Source organism: Lampetra planeri, chromosome 39, assembly GCF_965212315.1.
Source record: "Lampetra planeri chromosome 39, kcLamPlan1.2.h2, whole genome shotgun sequence".
Classification (NCBI taxonomy): Eukaryota; Metazoa; Chordata; class Hyperoartia; order Petromyzontiformes; family Petromyzontidae; genus Lampetra; species Lampetra planeri.
Genome location: NC_136145.1, coordinates 1,630,515 through 1,652,653, shown reverse-complemented (window position 1 = coordinate 1,652,653; position 22,139 = coordinate 1,630,515). Strand labels below are relative to the sequence as shown.

Sequence of the window (22,139 nt, the reverse complement as noted above, 5' to 3'; positions counted from 1 at the left end):
AATACATTTTCCTGGCGGCGTGCTGCAGAGAGAGAGAGAGAGCGAACTGGCCCGTGCCATAGCAACGTGGAAATGTCCTCACCGGCTGAGGGCCTCTTGAGTGGAGATCAGCCCTGCTCCACGCTTTGCTATATACCGCACAAAACTCGCCGTGCCCTGTCGCAAAATCCGCGCACCTTCAATATGTTTGTATCACCGAGGCAGACGCCGCCAGAGCCAGGCCACGGGCATAGCCTTCTCCTCAGTGCCCACTGTCGCCTCGTTCCTTTGTCCACTTTTACAGAGGGGGGTGGTGGTGGTGGGTGCGAAAAGTGGCGTTCAACGCAGCGCGTTCGAACCCCGCTCGCTCGCGACGCGCCGTCGGCCCCCCCCATCACCCACCCACCACCGTAACCCGGCACGAACCCGGCCCGCCGTTCATTCCCCCGCCCTGTATCCCAAAAGCCCCCGTCACTCCTTACCTGCGGGGTGTGATGGGGGGGGGGAGAGACTCGAGAAGTTTTCTTTGGCGTCGCTCGGGGGTTTCCTGGCCTCTGCCGATGGCTGCAGCCCCACGGCACGGGGGGGTGGGCGACGGAGGCTTCCCTACACCGTTCGGCTTGGCGTCATCGGCTGCTGCGTATTCGGGTGTCTTCGAGATCCCCACGGGAGAACACCGCCGTCAGCGGCCCCAAGACGTCAACAAGCCGGCGGCGCGACGCGACGACGACAAAAAGCGCAAAAGTCCGAAGGGAGGAAAACGACGAATGTTGAATGATGGGAGCCAGTGGCGCCTGAGTGTGACCGTGACAGACCGGGCAGCGCGCGTGTTGTCTGTGCTCGCGCAGCGACTGTAAATTATTGCTACGGAGTGGAGGGGGGGGGGAAGTTGTGTTTCGTCATTTGCGCATCGCTAGCTTGGGGTACTAATCTCCCCCGCTCATCGCGTGCGAGGGGAACAGCCGTTACTTTAACGCACCAGAGAATTCCAACTTCGCCCCCGAAGCTGAGCAATAACGGTCCATCGCAAATCGATGATCCGCTGACAAACCGCGAATCTGCCGACAGATGTTTTTCTCACTCCCCCTCTCAGTCACCGACTAAAAGCGACAATCTAACAAATAGTTTTTTTTCCTTCTGCCCTGAAATGCATCGCGCAGAGCGAAACTTTGGCTCACGCGCGAAACAAACTATCTTTCGATTCTGCCTCACGTGATTCTTATTCTCTACGAAAAAAAATAAACCTTCTGCCATGACGGCAAGAATTGGCGTGTTTGGTGTCAGCCGCGCCTTCCAAAAAAATGTTTTAATCGACCGCGGTGGCGCAGGCCACGTGGCTGGCACAGAACGGTGGCCCCGGTGAAATTTCCACCACCCCCCTCCCTCCCTCCCCCTCATTTAATTCTGGGCCCCTCGGCCCCTCCGGCCAGTGGGCCCTGGTGCGGTTGTTACCCCAACTTCACCACTCAAACGAGCGTGGGTTGGCGACGTCTCGCTTCTCCGTTGGCGGCCTTGAGTCAACGTTGGAATTTCCACACGGGACCGTGTGCCAAGGACAGAACGACGTGACTTGCAGATATGTCGCCAATGCTTTTATTTGCTTTGTCGAAGTGCGCACACTCCACAGAGTGGAAAACAGTTATACGTAATAAACAAGGGCACGAGAAACAGAAGGATAAATTTTAAGATGTCTATTTATTCAATCGTATCGTGATTATAATATGATATGAGCAGTTAAATGCGGCCAAAATAGTTGTTAAATGTCACCGTTAAACTTATCAGCGTAACTTCATGAGCATGGTAATCTGTTGGAATTGTTTTTGTTGTCTAAAAAAAGCACACACCAGCTGCTTCATAATGTTAGACTGAATTAGTAATGTGAGAATGATGCATTGTTATAAACGATGAATTGTTCCGTACAGGACATCAAGCCACGCACACACAAACTCTATGGCAGTTTCAAGTAGAATCTAAAGTCATGGCCGTTGTACATTTTGTTATGTCCCACTTATAAATATACATTCCTAAAGGACTTGATGGAATGTCCCGCAATGTGTGAACGACGACTCTACAGGCTGCGGTGGGGTAAAGTGTGAGTACTCCTGCCTCTTCCAAGTCGTCTGGCCAGCGTGGAAGAGTAGGCCAAGCACCCTCTCTAGAGGTGAGGACGTGTCACAAGGGGAGGACCCAACACCAGGTGGCCATGGTGAGATACCAGAACTCGGATTCGTTTCGCTTTTGTCATTTCAGTGACCCAGGTTGATGGCTATTTTAAACTAAACGAAAACAAAGCAGTTTTACTTACCTATTAGCTATTATAAATTGTTTTAAGAAGCGACCAGGCCACAATTGATAGCTCAGCGAAGTGGCTTATCATGTGTGGGAATTTATAGTAGCAATAAAATATATTCTTCGAGCATGATTCTAAATGCGGAGGGAAAAATCGAGGCCACCACGGAGAGAGAGAACACGCACATTCCAAATATACAGCAGCAGGCGTCAGGGCCGGGACCGAACCAAACGACCTCCTGCGTACCAGGCGAGAGAGATAACATCTCGTCACTGCGGCGCGAACGAGGTCACGCTGGTTTCTCGACCTCTGACCTGTTTCGACCAATAGACCCGACCGTGAGAGGCAAATCTCGTCGATCGAGGGCTGACTTTACGACGACTATGGGATCCGGCAGCAGGAAGGAGAGAAGCGACGACAAGGCGCGGTGAGCATCAACATCGTACGGCAGCGGCGGCGGTGGCGACAGCTTCAGGCCCGCAGCGGGTGTGCACGAGAAGCGGCAGCGCCTCTGCTGTCGAGGGATGGGGGCTCTGGATTGCTGGCGGCTGCCCAGTACTCCCAGTTCATGAGGCTCTCGCACGCGACGCTGGAATCCTCTCCCTCGATGGGCGGCGGGACCTCGCGGAAGTGAGGGGCGGTCGGAGGGCCGGCGGGCCCGGGGGGGCTGGCGGTGGCGGGGGCCGTGGGCGGGCACTTGCGTGTCCCGTCGGTCCGGCCGACAGCCGCCAAGTACTTCTTAACGTGTCCCATCGGTTTCCTGCGAGAGACGTCAACGGCGACTTGAACACAGCGGCAGCAGTGGCAGCTTTTGGCTGCTAGCCATCGCGCATTCAGATGCGCCTCCGCGGCCGTCTGGAACGCTCTCCTTTCCGATATTAAGAAGCCACTGGAGCCATGCAATTTTAAATCATCTCGATTGAAAACTTATTTCTTTACATCTTCTTGGTTCTTTCGGTAAAGTCACGTAGAAGGAAAATAAGAAAATAATAAAAATAAAACATAATAAAATACAATTCTCACGACGTTTCGGACAGCTGCTTGCGTTGTGGCCGAAACGTCGTGAGAATTGTATTTTATTATGTTTAATGTTTATTATTTTATTATTTCCCTTCTACGTGACTTTACCGAAAAAACCAAGAAGATGAATCCCTGCAGTCACGAAAGCTTTAAATCGAAATTAAATTTCTTTACAACTGATTTTTGTGTTCAGTTTGTTGTCGTTCCCCCGCACCTCCGATTTGCATGCTCTGCTACGTACGAGTTCGACATATGCACAACCCGACTCCGGCCCAATCCCACCACACGCGGCCCTCCCCGTCGATCCGCTGCTGGACGAGGGCCTCGTCACAACCGCGCGCCTCTTGGTGGCCACGTCCGTCCGTACTTGACCGCACAGGTCGTCTGTGCACGCGTTGACGGTGAGGGGGCCCCTCTACGCCTCACGTGACGCCAGTCTCGAAGCGCAGCAAGGTGGCCATCACGGCGGACAGCAACGTCATGGAGCATGGTGTGTGGTGAAGGTGGAGAAGCACAGATGCGGGAGCGCAGAAGTATAGTACAACAATTGGGTTTCTCTACGTTATCCTCTGCTATCGACAGCATAGTCCCGCAGCCTGTAATAGCTCAGCTGTTATACAGAGTGGTCACCCATCCGGGCACCGGTCCAGACTCAGCATTGAGTAAAAAGGTGCAGCCCTGAAATTTCCTGCTCAGGCCACTGCTGGCGGAAAGGTGTCAACTCGCGTGAACTGTCGAGGTCTACTCTCCCACATTGCCCAGACGTGTTGGAAGAGGTGGGCGTACCTACACTTTACTCCGCCTGCACGACCTGCCGATCGGCCAAGAACTGCACGTAAATTCACCGTCTTCGGTGGCTTATCATCATTATTATTATTATTTGTATGCAACTGACGAAAACCGGGACTTTTAACGTCACGGGCAGACAGATGTCCCGAGATGGCAGCTGTCTCGAAAAAAAAAATAGAACGATCTTGGATAGAAAGAAGGAAAGAAAAACCGGAGGCGGGCGACGATCCTCCTCGCACAGGAGCCTCTGCGCGGTGCGCTGCTTCACCTCCAGAGGTAGAAGATGCACAGGATCATCGCCGTGGTGATGAAGGCTGTTGCCGTGGCGACGGCGAGAAGGCACAAGGCCTTCGTCTTGAAGCTCACGGAGCAGGCGTCTGTCTCCTGGATACAACAACAACAACAACAAGAATCATCGTCATCACAACATTTCACAAATTAACAGAGTCACGTAGATAGAAAAAGAACACGTGATTTTACCGAAAAAACCAACGAATATGAATTCCTTGCAGTCACGAAAGTTTTAAGTCAAAATTAACAGAACATCGAGCGTTGAAAAACAAATCAGGTCAGCCCTCGCAGGGACAGAGGCTGACCTGATTTGGACCGCAAGCTTAAGGGCAGGGAGCGGGAGTTTGAGGCCAGATGGTTCCCGTGGCTTCTGAACCCCGAGTGAAGGTGCGCATGGTGTCTGTCCATGGAGTGCATCACTCCATGGACAGACACGAGGTCGCCTGCACTGCCCCATGGGATTCGTGTCGATGATCGGTTCACTCGCTGCGTGTGCGTTACTTTACTTGGTCGCGTCTTTGTTTGGGACTCGTCCGTGAAAGTTCCCAGCCTCCCAAATAAGCCCTCCCTCTGGGACTCACTGGAGCTGCATTGGTTTCGGATATCCGTCTATCCTCGTAAAAGAAAATGTAATTTTTCTTGATATTTCACAACCCACCAGCCCCACGGCCTTCTGGGAGTGCGTGATTTCAGCAGCATTGATTCAGGCTTGCTTCACTGCAGTCTATTCCTGCCATCAAGTAGTTCATTAACTGTTACAAAGCGTCTTGAGATACCTTAGTATTTATACGCTCAATTATTTGAAATTGCCGCCGTTATCAGTGGGGCTTCGTGTAATACCGTGCAAGGTAGGAGACCCGGTTACTGGGACGGTGTCGATGTTGCCAATCATCTACCTCGGAGCACCTCGGAGCACCTCACAGGGGCTTCCGAAAATCACGAGCGGTGTCAGAACGCGTCTGTGTGTGACATCGCTTCAGTCGGAATCATTACCACGTGGGTGTCCGGATCGGGAGGCGGCGACGCGCCGGCCTCGTGTGACCCGGTGACCGCGTCTGGAACGTGACACGCGGACAGGCAGCCAGGGGCAGGTTAGCGTCACACACACACAGCGCGTGTCACCGTAACAGCAGCGTCACACACGCACAGCGCACGTCGCTGTAACAGCAGCGTCACACACACACAGCGCGTGTCACCGTAACAGCAGCGTCACACACGCACAGCGCACGTCGCTGTAACAGCAGCGTCACACACACAGTGCACAACACCGTAACAGCAGCGTCACACACACACAGCGCACAACACCGTAACAGCAGCGTCACACACACACAGCGCACGTCGCTGTAACAGCAGCGTCACACACGCACAGCGCACAACACCGTAACAGCAGCGTCACACACACACAGCGCACGTCGCTGTAACAGCAGCGTCACACACGCACAGCGCGTAACACCGTAACAGCAGCGTCACACACGCACAGCGCACGTCGCTGTAACAGCAGCGTCACACACAGCGCGTAACACCGTAACAGCAGCGACACACACACAGCGCACAACACCGTAACATGGCAGACGGTTCGAGTGGGGCCATGGTTGGCCGTGACGAGCCCGGTGCTAGATCGAGGCTTTGCGAAACCCAACCCACGACTGTCCGTGTCTCCCCCGTGGTGATTCGTTCAATTCGTTTGTTGACGCGGGCCATGCGAACGTTCAGCCGTCAAGGTGATTTACGAGAATGACCCTCGGGGGGGGGGGGGTATTGGCGATTTTAAGGAAGTTGCAGGACATAAATCGTCACATTCCAGACGCTGAGTAGCAAACAGATCGCGTGGTAAAACGACATTGGTGTCAATTTAACACGTAGGCTTTCGCGACCAATATTATTCATAATATAGGTTTTTGGGTCAGATCGGGCAAGAATGGTGAAGGAGAGCTTCACCATTCTTGCCCGATGAAGCTGATTGTAATTACCAGCGAAACGTCGTACTACTCAAATTTCTAAATGCTGTTGATTCTCTCTTCAGCACACCGGTGGGCTAAAGAAGTGAATTATTTTGTCCTTGGAAAAACGTGACACATTTTTTACGGTTTGACCGTGTCGGGTGGTGGAGGGTTACGACACATTTATAAATAACCCGATCTGACCCAAAAACCTATATTATGGACATTAGTTCAAGTAACACAGACGGCAGTTCGCTGGCCACCACACGTGCAGGAGTGTACGAATGGAGGATGGGATTTTGTTTTTTAAAGGCCAGGGAAGGGGAGAAGGAATTCGAGCCGCGAGCCGCGAAGTGAGCTCGTTCCAAAGGTGAGGAGCGGCGAGGCGAGATTGGTGGTGGGTTTTGACAACGTGGCAAGAGCTCACTCCATGGGTGCGTTTCGTTGACAGCTCCGTTTTTGTTTTCGCCCGAACCAATCCAAGGAGGCAAGAGAAGAGCTGCTAAAGGTTGACGTGGACGAAGGCTGCAGCAAAGGGCGGCCACGTGGGTAATGTAATGAGCTCATTTGTTCTTTGGGAGTATTTTGAGGATAAATGATGCCCAATGAAACTGCCTCTGAGTGTCGAGTGGAGTCTGCTTTCCGTTTAAGTACGGATCGCTGAGCAACATGCCCAAAGGTACAGAATGTTGAGTGGCCAGGCGGAAATAGCACGGTCAAATTTGTAACAGATTCGAGTTCATGCCGTTGTTTTAAGTTGAGCAATGCTGTCAGAACTTGGGGACACGAGTTGATGGAATAGAATTCCAGAGTGGAGCAGTGCGGGGTAGGAAGCAGAATAACACGTGAGGTGGCCTGCAGTGTGGTCAATGGCTGAGTGGTTGAGTGAGCACGTGAGTGAGTGAATGGGTGAGTGGGTGAGTGAATGAGTGTGTGAGTGTGTGAGTGAATGGGTGAGTGGCTGAGTGAGTGAGTGAATGAGTATGTTGTTGTGACCTGCAGCGTGGTCAGTGGCTGAGTGATTGAGTGGGTGAGTGAGTGTATGAGTGAATGGGTGAGTGGCTGAGTGAGTGAATGGGTGAGTGAATTGTTGTGACCTGCAATGTCGGTGAGTGGCTAAATGGGTGAGTGGATGAGTGTGTTGTTGAAACCTGCAGTGTGGTGAGTGGCTGAGTGAGTGAGTGTGTGAGTGAATGGTTGAGTGGCTGAGTGTGTGAGTGAGTGGATGAGTGTGTTGTTGAAGTCTGCAGTGTGATTAGTGGTTGAGTGAGTAAGTGTATGCATGAGTGTATGAGTGAATGGTTGAGTGGCTGAGTGAGTGGATGATTGTGTTGTTGAAGTATGCAGTGTGATGAGTGAGTGAGTGTATGCATGAGTGTGTGAGTGAATGTATGAGTGGCGGAGTGAGTTAATTGTTGTGACCTGCAGTGTTGTGGAGACGAAATAATGCAGTATAACGAGTCCTCAGAATGGGGGGACAATCAATGTGAAGATAACAGCAATAGAAGAGTGATACGCAAAGAATCAGTGAGTGCCGTATCATCCATCAACCTGACTGTACACACTGAAACCTATCATCAAGTGCAGTGAGTCAGGAACTGGCCAATCCACTCCAGATATGTCAACAGTGTTCCAACTCCGGCCAATTCAAAGTGGTAGGCTCATGAGCCGTAGGCTTCCCCACACACTAAGTGTGAGGAGCGGTCGTGTAGCGGTTAGCGCTACGCTGCGCTACGAACCCGGCGTCCCGAGTTCGATTCCCGCTCACGGCCAACACCAGTGACGAATGTCTGAACCGGTCCTGAGCCTCCCCTAGGTCAACTCAGCCTCAAATGAGTACCTGGTGCGGTGTGTAAACATCGCCACTGGGGAGACAAAGGCGGCCGGGCGAGGTGGTGGCCACCCATGCCGGCCTTTGTAGGTGCTACTCGCTAATAGCACTTTGTAGGTGCTACTCGCTAACAGCACTTTGTAGGTGCTACTCGCTAACAGCACTTTGTAGGTGCTACTCGCTAACAGCACTTTGTAGGTGCTACTCGCTAACAGCACTTTGTAGGTGCTACTCGCTAACAGCACTTTGTAGGTGCTACTCGCTAACAGCACTTTGTAGGTGCTACTCGCTAACAGCACTTTGTAGGTGCTACTCGCTAACAGCACTTTGTAGGTGCTACTCGCTAACAGCACTTTGTAGGTGCTACTCGCTAATAGCACTTTGTAGGTGCTACTCGCTAATAGCACTTTGTAGGTGCTACTCGCTAACAGCACTTTGTAGGTGCTACTCGCTAATAGCACTTTGTAGGTGCTACTCGCTAATAGCACTTTGTAGGTGCTACTCGCTAACAGCACTTTGTAGGTGCTACTCGCTAACAGCACTTTGTAGGTGCTACTCGCTAACAGCACTTTGTAGGTGCTACTCGCTAACAGAACTTTGTAGGTGCTACTCGCTAACAGCACTTTGTAGGTGCTACTCGCTAACAGAACTTTGTAGGTGCTACTCGCTAACAGCACTTTGTAGGTGCTACTCGCTAACAGCACTTTGTAGGTGCTACTCGCTAACAGCACTTTGTAGGTGCTACTCGCTAACAGCACTTTGTAGGTGCTACTCGCTAACAGAACTTTGTAGGTGCTACTCGCTAACAGCACTTTGTAGGTGCTACTCGCTAACAGCACTTTGTAGGTGCTACTCGCTAACAGCACTTTGTAGGTGCTACTCGCTAACATAACTTTGTAGGTGCTACTCGCTAACAGCACTTTGTAGGTGCTACTCGCTAACAGCACTTTGTAGGTGCTACTCGCTAACATAACTTTGTAGGTGCTACTCGCTAACAGCACTTTGTAGGTGCTACTCGCTAACATAACTTGGCCCCCAACAGTCTGTTCATGCTATACGGGCAGTGCCGGATTAAGCTAGTGTGGGGCCTGTAGCACATGTTAAAAAGATGCCCTAAATATAAAAAAAAACATTAATATTAAAATACAATTTTTTTACATGTATTGTAAAGTAATCGTATTTTTTCATCTGCTATCCAGCCAGCTAATACGACAAATCGCTAACCTTAAACATCCAGAAGTTTGTAATAATCGAAGGCGGTATAGTACTATAGTAATAGAGCAAGTGCAGAATCACTGAAACCGAAATTGATAGCTTCAAAGCATTTAGCGCGGTTCACTTGAAAGTGCGGGGCCCGTAGCTACATATGTAGCTACTTTTGCTACGAGGATAGTCCGGCACTGTATACGGGGGGGCGGGCAATTTTTGTATTTGTGCCAGGCTAGGTTCATTACAAAGCTGTGGGGGAGCAGCGGGCGGAGATCTGACCCGAGATGTGCGTGGTGACGTGGTGGAACTGCAGCCTCTTTCCGTGCCGAGGGACCTCACGGCTCCCAGTGTGTGCCCTGCTTGAGATGCCAGAGGCTGTTGTCATCGCTACTGCTGCTGTTGTTTTTGCTGTTGCTGTTGTTGATGTTCTTGTCCTGTCAGTGGCTCGCACGCGGCTTGCTGTGTCTGCTGCTGGAGGGGGCACGAGACATTGCGCACGACAACACGGGCAGACGTGCGTAACGGAGTCGTCAGAATGTTTTATTGATCCTGGAGGAATCCGATGAGCTATGAAGTTATATTTCACAGAGTCAGAACGTGCCAACAACAAACAATGCAAAACAAACACACACACAATAGGAGTGCAAAGTGTAAGAAAAGGTAAACAAATCGCTTTAACAAAAATACAAATAAAACGAAACGATGTTTTTGTATCTTACCACGTAAATTCCACTGAGGTTTTAGCTTATTTTTCAGCTCAACAAAGTGGCTTATCATTTGGACATTTATAGCAGCAAAATATTCTTAATAGTCTAACCAGAGCCGCGTGCGGCTATTTAAGTGACTGCTTCTTCTCTCCAGGATAAAAACACTGATGTTTGTGGGTGCACCTCTAATGTGTGTGCGTCCGACTCAATCGTTGTCAGCCTTTGTTGGATGCCCCCCCCTCCCCCCGAGTCAAGACCACTAATAATAATAATTTAAATGTAAACAATCCTTCTCAGGGCGCTATGCCTCTGGTCGACGCGGTGTGAGTAAGGCACGCGTCTCAACCTGTGTATCGGCCTGCCTTGTATTTGTAAGCCATTCCCTCCGTGTTGTGTACGAGTTCGTTTGTCACCACAACGTGGCCTCTGACTGTTCCCCCACCCTCCCCCGTGCACATTCGGATTTTCTCCCTGCACGGTTTCCATGCCGCAGCCTGAAAGGCTTCGCGTGAGTTAGCGTGCGAAGCGTGTGACACCTTTGCGCTCGTGCGAGCGCGTGCCGGTGTTCGTGCACAGCGCTCTCCGTTGAACCTCTTTCGCGCCGTGCGTTGGCCGGCCGTGCTAGTCCCGAGGTGCGCTGCTGCGTGCGCTGGCGCGAGCACTGACCCTTTGTCCTCCAGGGCGAGGAGGTGATCTCCGGAGTCCACGAACTCCACAAGCCGAGCATGATGCTCTCCCGGGCGCGCGCGCGCACTTTGTAGGCGGCTCCGGGCCTCGTGTTCAAAATCACGAACCGCCTCGCGCCTTTGTCGGCTGTCACATTCTGGAGAGCCGACGCACGCGCGGACACCGGGTTCACGAGGTGCCAGCGCACCCCCGTTCACCGGGTTGCCCCGACACGACACCGACATGACAACGACGTGGCAACGACGTGGCGATACTCCCACACGGGGTTCATCCTCGCAGAGGCGGCTTTTGGCTTGCCATCGAACAAAGTCGGCCGCCGCTTCGCGCACTTTCAGACGCGCTACTGTGGCCGCCCGCCCGGAACGCTCCTCCTTCCGATATTGGGAACGCCACTGGGAGTTGTGGCACTTTTAAATCATCATCTAGGTTGAAAACTGACTCCTCTAGAACTGCTTTGTGTGATGAGTTTGTTGTCCTTGCCCGCATCTCTGGTCAGCACGGTTGGCTACGTACGGTGCGAAAGAAGTTCAACATACACACGTGCCGTGTAATCAGGGCTGAAGATTGGAATAAATTACAGTAAGGAACTCAGAAATCTCTCTCCCACCCCCCAAATGTGGACCATCCGTACTTCAAGGGGAGGAGGTGGATGTGAGCATTGATCAATATATTAACATAATTTTACCTGTTTCAGCACATTCATGATAACAAATATTATATATGCACAGATCTATGACACAATTGAGTGTGTGTTTTCATCCAGCGTACCATTTGGGAGCTCCCAAAGTGTGACGTTTGTAATCCGCGCCGTACAAAGCCAACGAACACTTGCGAGTTATAGATATACACAGAATAGACTAGCTGCTGCGACTAGACTTGTCCCTGGTTACGTCTGGAACGACACAGGCGGGATCGAAGATTCACTCCCACCACAGCGTTCCGGGTTGCTGCGGCCCATTTCAGGATGGCGAGATGTTAACTCCCTTGCCGGGTATACAGGAGGTCGTGCGTTCGACCCCGACACTGACACCTGTTGTATATTCGGAGGTTGAATGCTCTCTCCGTGGCCACGTGGATTTTTCTCCAGGCCCTCCGATGTATTCCTCCGCATTTAAGAAACATGCGGTCAATTTCCACACGACGATAAGCCACTTCGTTGGGCTATCATTTGTGGCCAGGTCGCTTGTGAAGTTCAGTGGGCCCTTACCTGGTCCTGTAAAATCCAGAGGTCGCCGACTCCGGGAGGTTTCGGAACTGACCTTACAATGCTCGTCGTGCTCTGCGAGCTTGTACTGCAGTTCAATCTGGAGGGGGAACATCCGGTCGACTTCTGGCCACGTCGGAGGGAATTTCCACGTCACTAAGATCTCGTCCTCGCTCCCGCCTCTCGGCATGGCCCGCAAATCCACCGGAGGGTCGGGCTCGACTGGAGTGAATAAACGAATGGAGACGGGGCGAGATTAACTCCAGGTTAAGAACATCTGCATTAGGTTCACCCTACGAAACTAATCTACCCTCCCAATCACAATCAACCAGCTGACAACGATAATGATTAAACCCGTTCACTTGCAATCAATCTGGCGCCTTTACCCACGTGACAACTTTATTTGATTGGCTCTGCCGGGCGGTGGAGGGTTATCGCTACAACATTGACATTACAACCTACAGGACGATCTCACCCACCAGCACTACGAATAATTTCTCGGCCAGCTTGGAGTCCATGCGGACAGCACAGTCCGCCATCAGCCTCCCGCGCAAGGACAATCCGAGGCTACACAGCGCAATTCGCGAAAGACCTCTCCACCATCGGTTATGTTTGCTCACCGATATTGATCGGGATGAATCTGTAAGTATCGCTGAGCACGCGGCCCCCTGGCCCTCCCTCCGCGATCACCGTGGCAGCGTACGACTCGGAGTCCATAGCGTCGGCTTTGAAGGGGCAGGAGTACGGTGGACACCGAGGCTGCTTGGGGCACGCAATCATCAGGTGCTGCGGAGTTTCATTCCTGTAGGAAAGAGACGCGGCACATCATGGCACGATTTTTTGTTCTACATCCATGCAAGGGGGCCCCCACGGTGGCGAGATGTTAATTACCTCGCCTGGTATGCAGGAGATCGTGGTGCGATCCCGACCATTGTTCAGAAGCAACCTGGCCACAAATGATAGCTCAACGAAGTGGCTTATCACGTGGAAATGCATAGCAAGCCAGATACTCTAAACGCGTGATTATCAAAGTGGAGGGGGAAAAAAACCGGAGGACGCGGATAAAAATCCACGCGACCACGGAGGAGAGAGACATGCAAACTCCGAATATACAGCAGGCGTCAGGGTCTGGATCGATCCCACGACCTCCTTTATACCAAGCGAGGTAGTTAACATCTCACCACCGTGGGGCCCCATGCATGAGAAGAAGAAGAATACAAAGCGTGCCATGATGTGCCGCGAATCTCCGCGACAGGAACGAAACTCCGCAGCGCTCGACATTATGCGTCTCATCTTCTTGGTTCTTTCGGTAAAATCATGTAGAATGGGAAAAAAAACATAAATAAAATAATTCTCACGCGTCTGAATTGCTGTCTCCCCGACAGACCTGGTCTTCACCTGAGGACGGCTGCTTGCGTTGTGGCCGAAACGTCGTGAGAATTATTATTATTATTATTTTTTCCATTCTATGTGACTTTACCGAAAGAACCAAGAAGATGAATCCCTGCAGTCACGAAAGCGTTAAATCGAAATTATGCGTCTCACTCGATGAAGATGGAAAGGGTGTAGCTGGTCGCCTTGGTGTCCTGCAGGCCCGGCAGCCACTGGCAGTTGTATTCGTACGGCGTTATCCCGCGGCATCGCGGCTTGTTCGAATTTCCGAAGGTCATTGTTGGTTTGGCTGTGGCACCTGCCCAGGCAACGGCACGAAGCATACGGCTCCAGTGAGCTAGCGGGGAAGGATGACATAGATGTGGCTGGCACTCATCATCATCATCAGCAGCAGCAGCAGCCATGGTATATCCACTGCTGGATGAAGGCCTACCAAAACCTTCGGCGTCTCTTTCGAGGACCCACGATTCAACGATCCCTCTAGCTCCTGCGCACAAGCTGAAATTGATTGTTCCGTACTCGTAGGTTTTTTCGGTAAAGTCACGTAGGTAAAAAATAAATAATAAAATAAAGATAACAGAAGAAATTATAGAAATAAAATAATAAATCACGACGTTTCGGAGGCAACACAAGCTTCCGTCTTCAGGTGGAACATTGCTCCGTCTCCGCAGCGGTCGTGAATTTGCGTCAATTTTATTTTCTACTTTGGTACCCCGCATCCTTGTTAGTCTGCAACCAGCGGACATCGTCACATCGAGCGGCGTTGTCCTGCCCGAGCTCTATCACGCCTCTGAGCAGTCAACGTGACGACGCTCACTCGGGCTTGCCCTCCAATCCACGTACGTATGCACGTCTGCTAAAACTTCGCCCGCGCCCTGCGTCTGTTGGAGGGGTGATTTACAAACAGTTAAATAATGCATATACTTACGTTTGCCTCCCCACGTAAAAAAATATATATTTTGTTGCCAGGGAATTTCCAGACCAATATTTTCCCTTTGTCTCTTTCATTTATAGTCTGAAAACTCTGCACCAGTTTGAAACGTTTTTAGTCTCGTCAGCAGAGGCAGGCGTGTTAAACAAATTCTCATCAAAAATGTATGTACTTTGAACTTCTTTCACGCCGTACGTAGCCAGCCGTGGCTAATCGGAGGTGCTGTTGGAAACCCACCAATATTTGTTTATCATTCCAGACAGACTCTGCTGATGATCTAACTGCCAACCCATTATTACATACCAATTGGGACCTTATTGGTCACCCCGTGCCCTCATCAATCTCAACGTTCATCCTACAAAGTTCGACCACAAGGGAGAAACACAAACAAATAGACACATTTATTGGCCCGTATTGAAACGGCTGTTCTACCCCGTATGGACCTGAAAACTCCCCGCACAAGAATACGGGGTTGTAAACCGTGATGGGTTGACACGGTGTGCGATGAGATACAAAATATCAAAGCTGACACATTTTGCGTACTTGTAAAAACGCTGCTCTATACCATCGCCGTAAAATCCCAGAGCTAATGGACTTAAAACGGTCTTATATATATTTTTTATTTTTTTACGCGAAAGGCCAAACAGAAGTGGATTGTAAGAGAGATGACGCTCCGCAATGGTGAAGCGGTGGCCACGGTGGTTAGCGCACCTTGGTGTGAACCCTGACGAGGCATTTTAAAAGTGACGTCTACACCCTCTCAGAGGGCCGGAACAAGAAGAAGCTAAGTTTGATTACCGGTTGCAAGTGACACCCTTAATTGGTGAGTGATATTTGCATCAATATCGACATTCTTTCGCACCGTACGTAGCCAACCGTGCTCTTCGGAGGCGCGGGGGAAGCATAACAAACGAAAGATGAACTTTATAAGGTCTTGGGGTGCCCCTTCAACAAGCCGAACCGATCGGCGTGGTGATGTGTGGTCAAACAACCCCCATGACCGACTCGGCGTGGGGAAGACCCTCATCCACAAGAGCTCGGTGACTGCTCTGCAAAAGGCCGATATTTCGATGAAAACAAATCAAACAATACAGATCATTAAACATTACGCATTGCTCCCATAACTCAGCACAGGTGCGGGTGGCGAGAGGGGTCCAGGTGCGTGCGTGGTGAATGTGAAGGAGGTGGGGGGGGGGGTTGGTGTGAGCGGTGCGTGAGGTGCCCAGCGGAGGGGCCTCGTCGTCCTCGCTGAGTGAGCGAGTGCGAGGCAGGGTGGACTCGCCCTGAGTGAGGGGGCATCCTTGGGGCCACGCCTGGGTCGCTCCGCACACAAACAGCAGCAGTGCCGCCAGCAGCTGGGCGGCAGCAGCAGCAACGGCACGGTGGGACAGCATGGCCCTGGGATAGAGACAGCGGTAGGAGTATGAGCCACACCACGTCGGCGTTTTGCGGCGGGGCTGTACAGTTCTAGATTTGAAGCTTTCGTGACTGCAAGGATTCATACTCTTAGGTTTTTTCGGTAAAGTCACGTAGGTAAAAAAATAAAATTAAAATTAATAAAGGTAATATAAAAATCACGACGTTTCGGAGGCAACACAAGCTTCCGTCCTCAGGTGGAACCGTCACAGCACGATAGCTGTATCAAGTAAAGAGAAATTCCAAGAGACCCGACCTTGTATACAGTATATACTGGTTGAGGGGGGAGGAGCCAAGGTAGGCACCTGGATCGGAGTTTTGTATTATTGTATTATTATTGTGAGGTTGGTGGGGCTGAGGCTGCTGCTAGGACTGAGCCTTTGTTATGTAGACTGGTTGAGCTGGGAGGTGCCAGAGTTGTTAAAGTTATACATTTTAATTACAATTTTTACCTACGTGACTTTACCGAAAAATTCTAAGAGTATGGGGGCTGTACAGGTTTTTCGGGTTGACCGGCTCGCTCCACCTGCTGGAAGCTTCTTCGGGAAGTGAATTTGAATTGAGGAAGTGAATTTGAATTCGGTTCCCGAAGAAGTTCCCGGCGCGAACGACACGTGGCACAACGGGAAGAGCACATCCATCGCAGGAGCAAAGCAAGAATAACAAAGCAGTCTGTCCTCATACTCTTAGTTCTTTCGGTAAAGTCACGTAGGTAAATTTTTTTTTTAATTCAATATAATACAAATAAAACAATAAAAATCACGACGTTTCGGAGGCAACACAAGTCTCCGTCATCAGGTGGGACCGTCACAGCAGTCTGTCCTCCACGTCACGTGGGTGGATTTACCGAGTCCAGACGCGGATCGTGTTCTCTTATACAATCGGGGATTTTGTGGACAGACCCGAATATTTTCATGCAATCGTTTTTTTTTATTTTAAACCGCACTGCCGACTTCCAAGAACTCAATAGCGTGCAAAGGAACGCCGATTTGACTAAGCAAATGTCCATCCATCACGCACCAGGCAGGAGGCAGTCGCGCTGGGCTGTACTGCACACGCCTTTTGCCAAACGCCGGAGTGTTCCGTCGTGCAGTCCACAATTTACTCGCGGTCTTTCGTGGTCCCAGTGTTGTTTTTCAATTTGAGTGTGGATTGCTGAGAACTAAAAAAAGTCTGTGAATGGGATCGATTTAACACTTAGCAGGCTTTCGCAGCCAATATTATCCATAATAGAGGTTTGTGGGTTAGATCGTGTAAATATAAATGTGTCGTTAAACCCGCCACCACCCGACACAGCCAATTAGTAAGGTTCGTCACGTAAATAAAACATGCCAATTCGCTACGAGTGTCAGCACACCGGTGTGTTGGAAAGTAAATATTGTGGGTTTACTCTCCAACAGTGAATGTTGTGGCTTTACTGTCAAACACACAACCGGTTAGTGCAGAACTAGTCACGAATTAGCACGTTCTGTTTACGTGACAAACCTTACTAATTGGCTGTGTCGGGTGGTGGCGGGTTTAACGACACATTTATATTGACGCGATCTCACCCAAAAACCTCTTTTACGGATAAATGGGATCAATGTGGTCTTCATGCAAATAATATGGTTACTTTAAAACAATAATAAGAATAATAAAAGCAGGTCTACCAGGACACCACACCATTGAGTGGAGCTGTGCAACGCGGACCCTTGCATGACAAGAACGGTGCTAACTATAAAACTCGACAAAAAAAATTTCACCAGGTAAGGCCCAACTGAGATATGTATTTTTTTTTGTAAAGAGACGTGGCCATAAATTTCAGCTCAACGAAGTGATTTGTCATCGTCTGGCACACGTTGATACTAAATGTGGAAGGGAAAATCCGGAGGACCCGGAGAAAAATCCACGCGACAATGGGGATGACAACATGCAAAGTCCAAAAATACAGGCGTCAGCGTCGGGATCGAACCCACAACATCCTGTATGCCACGTGGCACCCCGATTATACGACTTCATTGTCGTAAAATTTTGATTTAAAGCTTTCGTGACTTCAGGGATTCATATTCTTGGTTCTTTCGGTAAAGTCACGTAGAAGGGAACAATAAAATAAAAGAAAAAAATATTTTTTTATATTTTTATTATTTTAAAATAAAAAATAAATATTTTTATATTTTTATTATTTTATTGTTTCCCTTCTACGTGACTTTACCGAAAGAACTAAGAACATTAATTGTCGTTGTTATTATCACTGTCAAAATGTCTCCGTGAACAAAGCAGCATTCGAGGGAGTCCTCATCCCACATTAATGGCCCTGAACCAGTGGTCAAAATTCCACATTTCCATGTCCGGTGCCATGCAAATTTCTTCTTTTCGTACACACGCGACCTTTTTTTCCATTCCACTGCCGGATGAGAGCCTCTCAAGCCCGTGCGGGCTGTGGGATGTATTCAGCCATACTTCACCGCGCTGGTCAATGGGTGGTTGGTGAAGATGGGCAGCCACAAATGAGGGCCACATTTCTAAACAAATTAGTTTTCAATCTAGATTTTTATTTTTAAGTGCGTATCTCCAGCCGGCGTCCTAATATTGGAGGGAAGAGCGTTCCAGACGGCCGCGGAAGCGCATCTGAAAGCGCGCGATGCGGTGAGCGCCTTCGTTTGGTGGCCAGCCTGAAGCTGCGCATCGCTCCTAACGAGATCAGCAAGGAATCTGTGGTGTAATCAGTGCAGCCCGAGAACGTATTCGTTCGCTAACGATCGCGACCATCGATTTACGAGTCGGGCGGTTGCACAAATATGACAACCGCACCGCCGACAGTTGGAAATCATACAAATTGTACACGTGGGTGTGTCATTTTGTATAAGGTAATTATAGTTGCAGAAAATGTGGCTTTGTGTACGAAACAAGCCACCGTTTTGACGCGTGAGCGAAGCTGAATGGAATATCGCCTCTTACTTGATGCAGTAGTCGTGCTGTGACGGTTCCACCTGAAGACGGAAGCTTGTGTTGCCTCCGAAACGTCGTGATTTTTATTTTTATTTTATATTACTTTCATTAATTTAAATTAAAAATTTTTACCTACGTGACTTTACCGAAAAAACTTAAGAATATGAATCCTTGCAGTCAAATCTAGAATGGAATATCGCCACCAATGCAGCGTGGATGAAAGTCCGTCCGACCCCATCGCGGTTTTTAATGAGCATTTCCCCCGGATAGAGAAAGGTGGGCAAATTATTTCCACAAGAATTAGAGTCCTAGTCGGTTGACGTAACTTACTCTTCGATTAAAAAGAGACTTCACATTCATTTCCAACGACGACTTCAATCGTTGATGCCTCCGAAATATTACGTCCGGTGCTTAAATCCAGCCGAATCTACCCGAGTCAGCGATCCAAATAATCTTTCTCCACCCGGAGCCCCACATCCAGTATCCCTCTCGCTATTGCCGTGGCTACCAGTCACCTACCTGCTCCAATCTCCCAGCCACCCAGAAAGTATTCGATGACAATTGCATACCTGTCAACCCCATATCAGTGCCCTACCTTATTACAGACTATGTCAGACCTTATTGCTCACCCCGTGCCCCTTTATACATCTCAACGTTCAACCTACAATGTCCCATCACAAGTAGAGAAACACAAACAAATACATACAAAAAACAATCGCCCGTATTGAAACGGCTGTACGCCGTATGGACCTGAAAACTCAATTCCCTTCTACAAGAATACCGTACGGGTTGACAGCTATGCAATTAAACCCCTGTGTGTGTGTATGTCTAAACATCGTGGAAACCTGCTCGCTCACGTGACATGGAGACCACCCAGCTCGCTCGCAGTCGCTCCGAATCTCTCACCCGCGTGCTTTGACGGTCGCGCTCCGCGAGTGATCCGATCAAGAGGTGTGGGCGACAAGGGCGATATCCGCCGTCTGCACCCCTCTCACGGCGAGCAAGGTGACAGGTGCCCTTTAAAGAGGCCTCCGCATACCCCCCACGCGGCTTACACGCCCCCCTTCCCCAACACCCCCACCACCACCCCCCAACACCACCTCCTCCTCCGCCCCGCACACAACGCGCAGCGCGGTTTGAGCTTCCCCATTGCTGTCTCAATGCCCCCACGATCCTCTCGTCGAGCCGGTGGATTGTGCAAAGGGTGCTCGGTTGAATAAAACAACTGCCTCCAAGAACTTACGTCTCCAAGTCAGGCAACTACAAATGTTTAAATAAGCATGGCAATACAGCTCAGAAGCGACTGCTTGTTGCGAGCTTTAGTCTTTAATGGGCGTGTCAATGATAATCATGGGAATGTCCCACGGTAATAATAATAATTGTGGAAAGCTTTGCTTCCCTCAATAAGTAAAAATGTTTTGTGTTTTCTCAAATTGCATCCCGATTTTGCTCTAAGTGTAATTGTTTTTCACGAGACGAACTCATCCATTTGATCTCTCGCAAAGCCGTTGTAGCCCTTCGTGGGCTGCAATGTCCCACGGAAACAGACACTGCAGAGCTAGATCTGAGATACCTCCTCGTGTCCGTTGGTCCACGCAGTAGAGTGGGGGGGCAGCACTTTCCTGCCTGCCCTGCCACAAAGAGTTAAGTTGATCGCATGGCAGTAAAAAGGACGTTTGAAATATAGCTGATATAAGTGCAGAACTAAATTTAATGCGTGCAGTTATTTGCGACTAGCCTGTGACCTTCAAGTAAAAAAAAAGATGCTCGTTTTCTCTCGAGGAAACGCCAGATAAAAGTGTTGATAGAATCTCATGTTTTGTCGCGAGAGACCATCAAAGCCAAACGACATCTGATATTTATGTTTTACCTGTGGAATGTTGCCCGTTCGCTGTAGGATGATCCAGGCAGCATGGAGGTTTGACCTATGGCGTGTAAAGTCACTTTTGTGGTTCTTGCCGTCAGAAAACATCCGCACAGTGTTTAAATGTACGTCATTTCAGGGGTTAGAAAGAACAGCCCGTTTCGTTAATCTATTGCTGGATGAGAGCTTCCCCGAGCCGTTGTCGTCTTCTCTCACAATCCATAATCCGTTAAATCGTCTTCTCTCACAATCCATGATCCACGAGCTACTGACTTGGTTCCCCCATGCCCCCCCCTCCCCATCTCCTCCTGAGTGGACGTCCTCTCCGACGCGTTCCCTCTCTTCTCTGCAGAGGTCGCAAACGGGTTTTGATTCCCTACCCGTACCCGACCGCACCAGGGTCGCAAACGGGTACCCGTACCCGGCCGTACCTCTGGGATGAAGCCATGTTGCAGGCGCGGGTGGGTTGATTCTAGGAACTTGAATTGTGAGAAGAGACAAGACGTTGGGAAATGAGTGACAAACGGTGACTCACCAGTGACTCACGGCCTACCCGTACCCGGCCGCACCAGGGTCGCAAACGGCTACCCGTACCCGGCCGGGTACGGGTAGCCGGGTATCGGGTAGGGTACGGGTATCGGGTACCCGGTTGCGACCTCTGCTTCTCTGGCGCTCCCATCGACAAGTTGGCGCGTTGTGCGCGAGTGTGCAGCCACTGGGCGGTGATGGCTCGTGGAGGCCTTCATCTAGCAGGAGTGGATAGATCATGGGTGCTGATACTTCCACGTTTGATTTATAACCAGTCTGGAATCCTGATCTGGGGGGTCAACTCTGCCCATGGTCCCCTGCGGTCAATAAAATAACAACCACTTTTGCTTTGGCGGTCAACGAGAACGCACCCCACACACACACTGCTGACTGCTGCCAGGGTAATGTGTGGATTCCACCCCTGGCTCTGAGCCACCGACAGATGTTAGAGCCACCTTTGATCAGAGACGGCCACTTGACATTTGATCAGCCCCATTAGCATGGCCTTATTTAAAAGAGGCGCGTCTTACAACAACAACAACAAACGTTTAGTATGAATATATAAAAACATGGCACATGTTAAACGCCCAATCGAGTGAGCAACGACGCAACCTGCTTGTGTATATCGTGCATTATTCTCTGGCTCTCATCCCCCGCGTGCATGAGGAATGGAATGCGACGCCCATAACTTAGTTGGACTCATTTGTTAGGTATTTTGTACACCCCCCCCGCCCCCCTACAGATATGACAAAGTTTATAAGAATGGGTTTTACCCTTTCTAGCAATAAAACAGTTGTGTTAAGATGTTAAAACACCAAACTGAAACCTTTTGCATGGAATCATGTGACTGCATTAGCTGCATTTACTTGTGGTGAACATGCAAACAAAAACATGCTCTCGTAGTACATGCACCTGTTTTATTGCCAGAAAGGGTAACACCTATTTTTGTATTTTGATACTGGCAAGGGAGGTCTCATTATGCATCTTCTCACCCCGAGCTCTCAATGCCCTGATAGTGGCATTGTCTTTGTGCTGTTCGCCTTTTGGCGTCCTCTGGTCCAACACTGTTAGTGAGACAAGGCTCTAAAGAAAGCTGTCTCTGGTGTGGACCAATCAGTTGCAAAGACAATGCA

The 22,139-nt window shown here is 50.0% G+C and overlaps 1 protein-coding gene across 3 annotated transcripts; it reads right to left on the bottom strand.

Annotated features, from left to right (window-relative positions):
* Positions 1-1,655: 1,655 nt before the first annotated feature.
* LOC144731469 (uncharacterized) lies at positions 1,656-19,618 on the bottom strand. 3 transcript variants are annotated; one of them, XM_078612530.1, is made up of 10 exons: positions 19,521-19,618; positions 15,553-15,668; positions 13,493-13,637; positions 12,568-12,749; positions 12,003-12,169; positions 10,723-10,879; positions 9,629-9,820; positions 5,363-5,424; positions 4,347-4,462; positions 1,656-3,029 (listed from the first exon to the last, which is right to left on the bottom strand). In XM_078612530.1, exons 2-10 carry the CDS (start codon positions 15,662-15,664, stop codon positions 2,741-2,743), a joined length of 1,422 nt encoding a protein of 473 aa, XP_078468656.1. In that variant the 5' UTR covers positions 15,665-15,668; positions 19,521-19,618; the 3' UTR covers positions 1,656-2,740. The 3 variants fall into 3 exon arrangements, with proteins under 3 accessions (XP_078468656.1, XP_078468657.1, XP_078468655.1); XM_078612531.1 differs by having other exon boundaries at positions 9,629-9,817; positions 19,472-19,612; XM_078612529.1 differs by having other exon boundaries at positions 19,472-19,611.
* Between the last annotated feature and the right edge of the window lie 2,521 nt (positions 19,619-22,139).

Coding starts and splice junctions, on each gene's coding strand:
- LOC144731469 (XM_078612530.1), bottom strand. CDS start 15,664: ATGCTGTCCCACCGTGCCGTTGCTGCTGCTGCCGCCCAGCTGCTGGCG. Junction 13,638..15,552: donor AGGATGCCCCCTCACTCAGG/GCGAGTCCACCC, acceptor TTGCCTGGGCAG/GTGCCACAGCCAAACCAACA. Junction 3,030..4,346: donor TGCATCTTCTACCTCTGGAG/GTGAAGCAGCGC, acceptor CGTCTCTCGCAG/GAAACCGATGGGACACGTTA.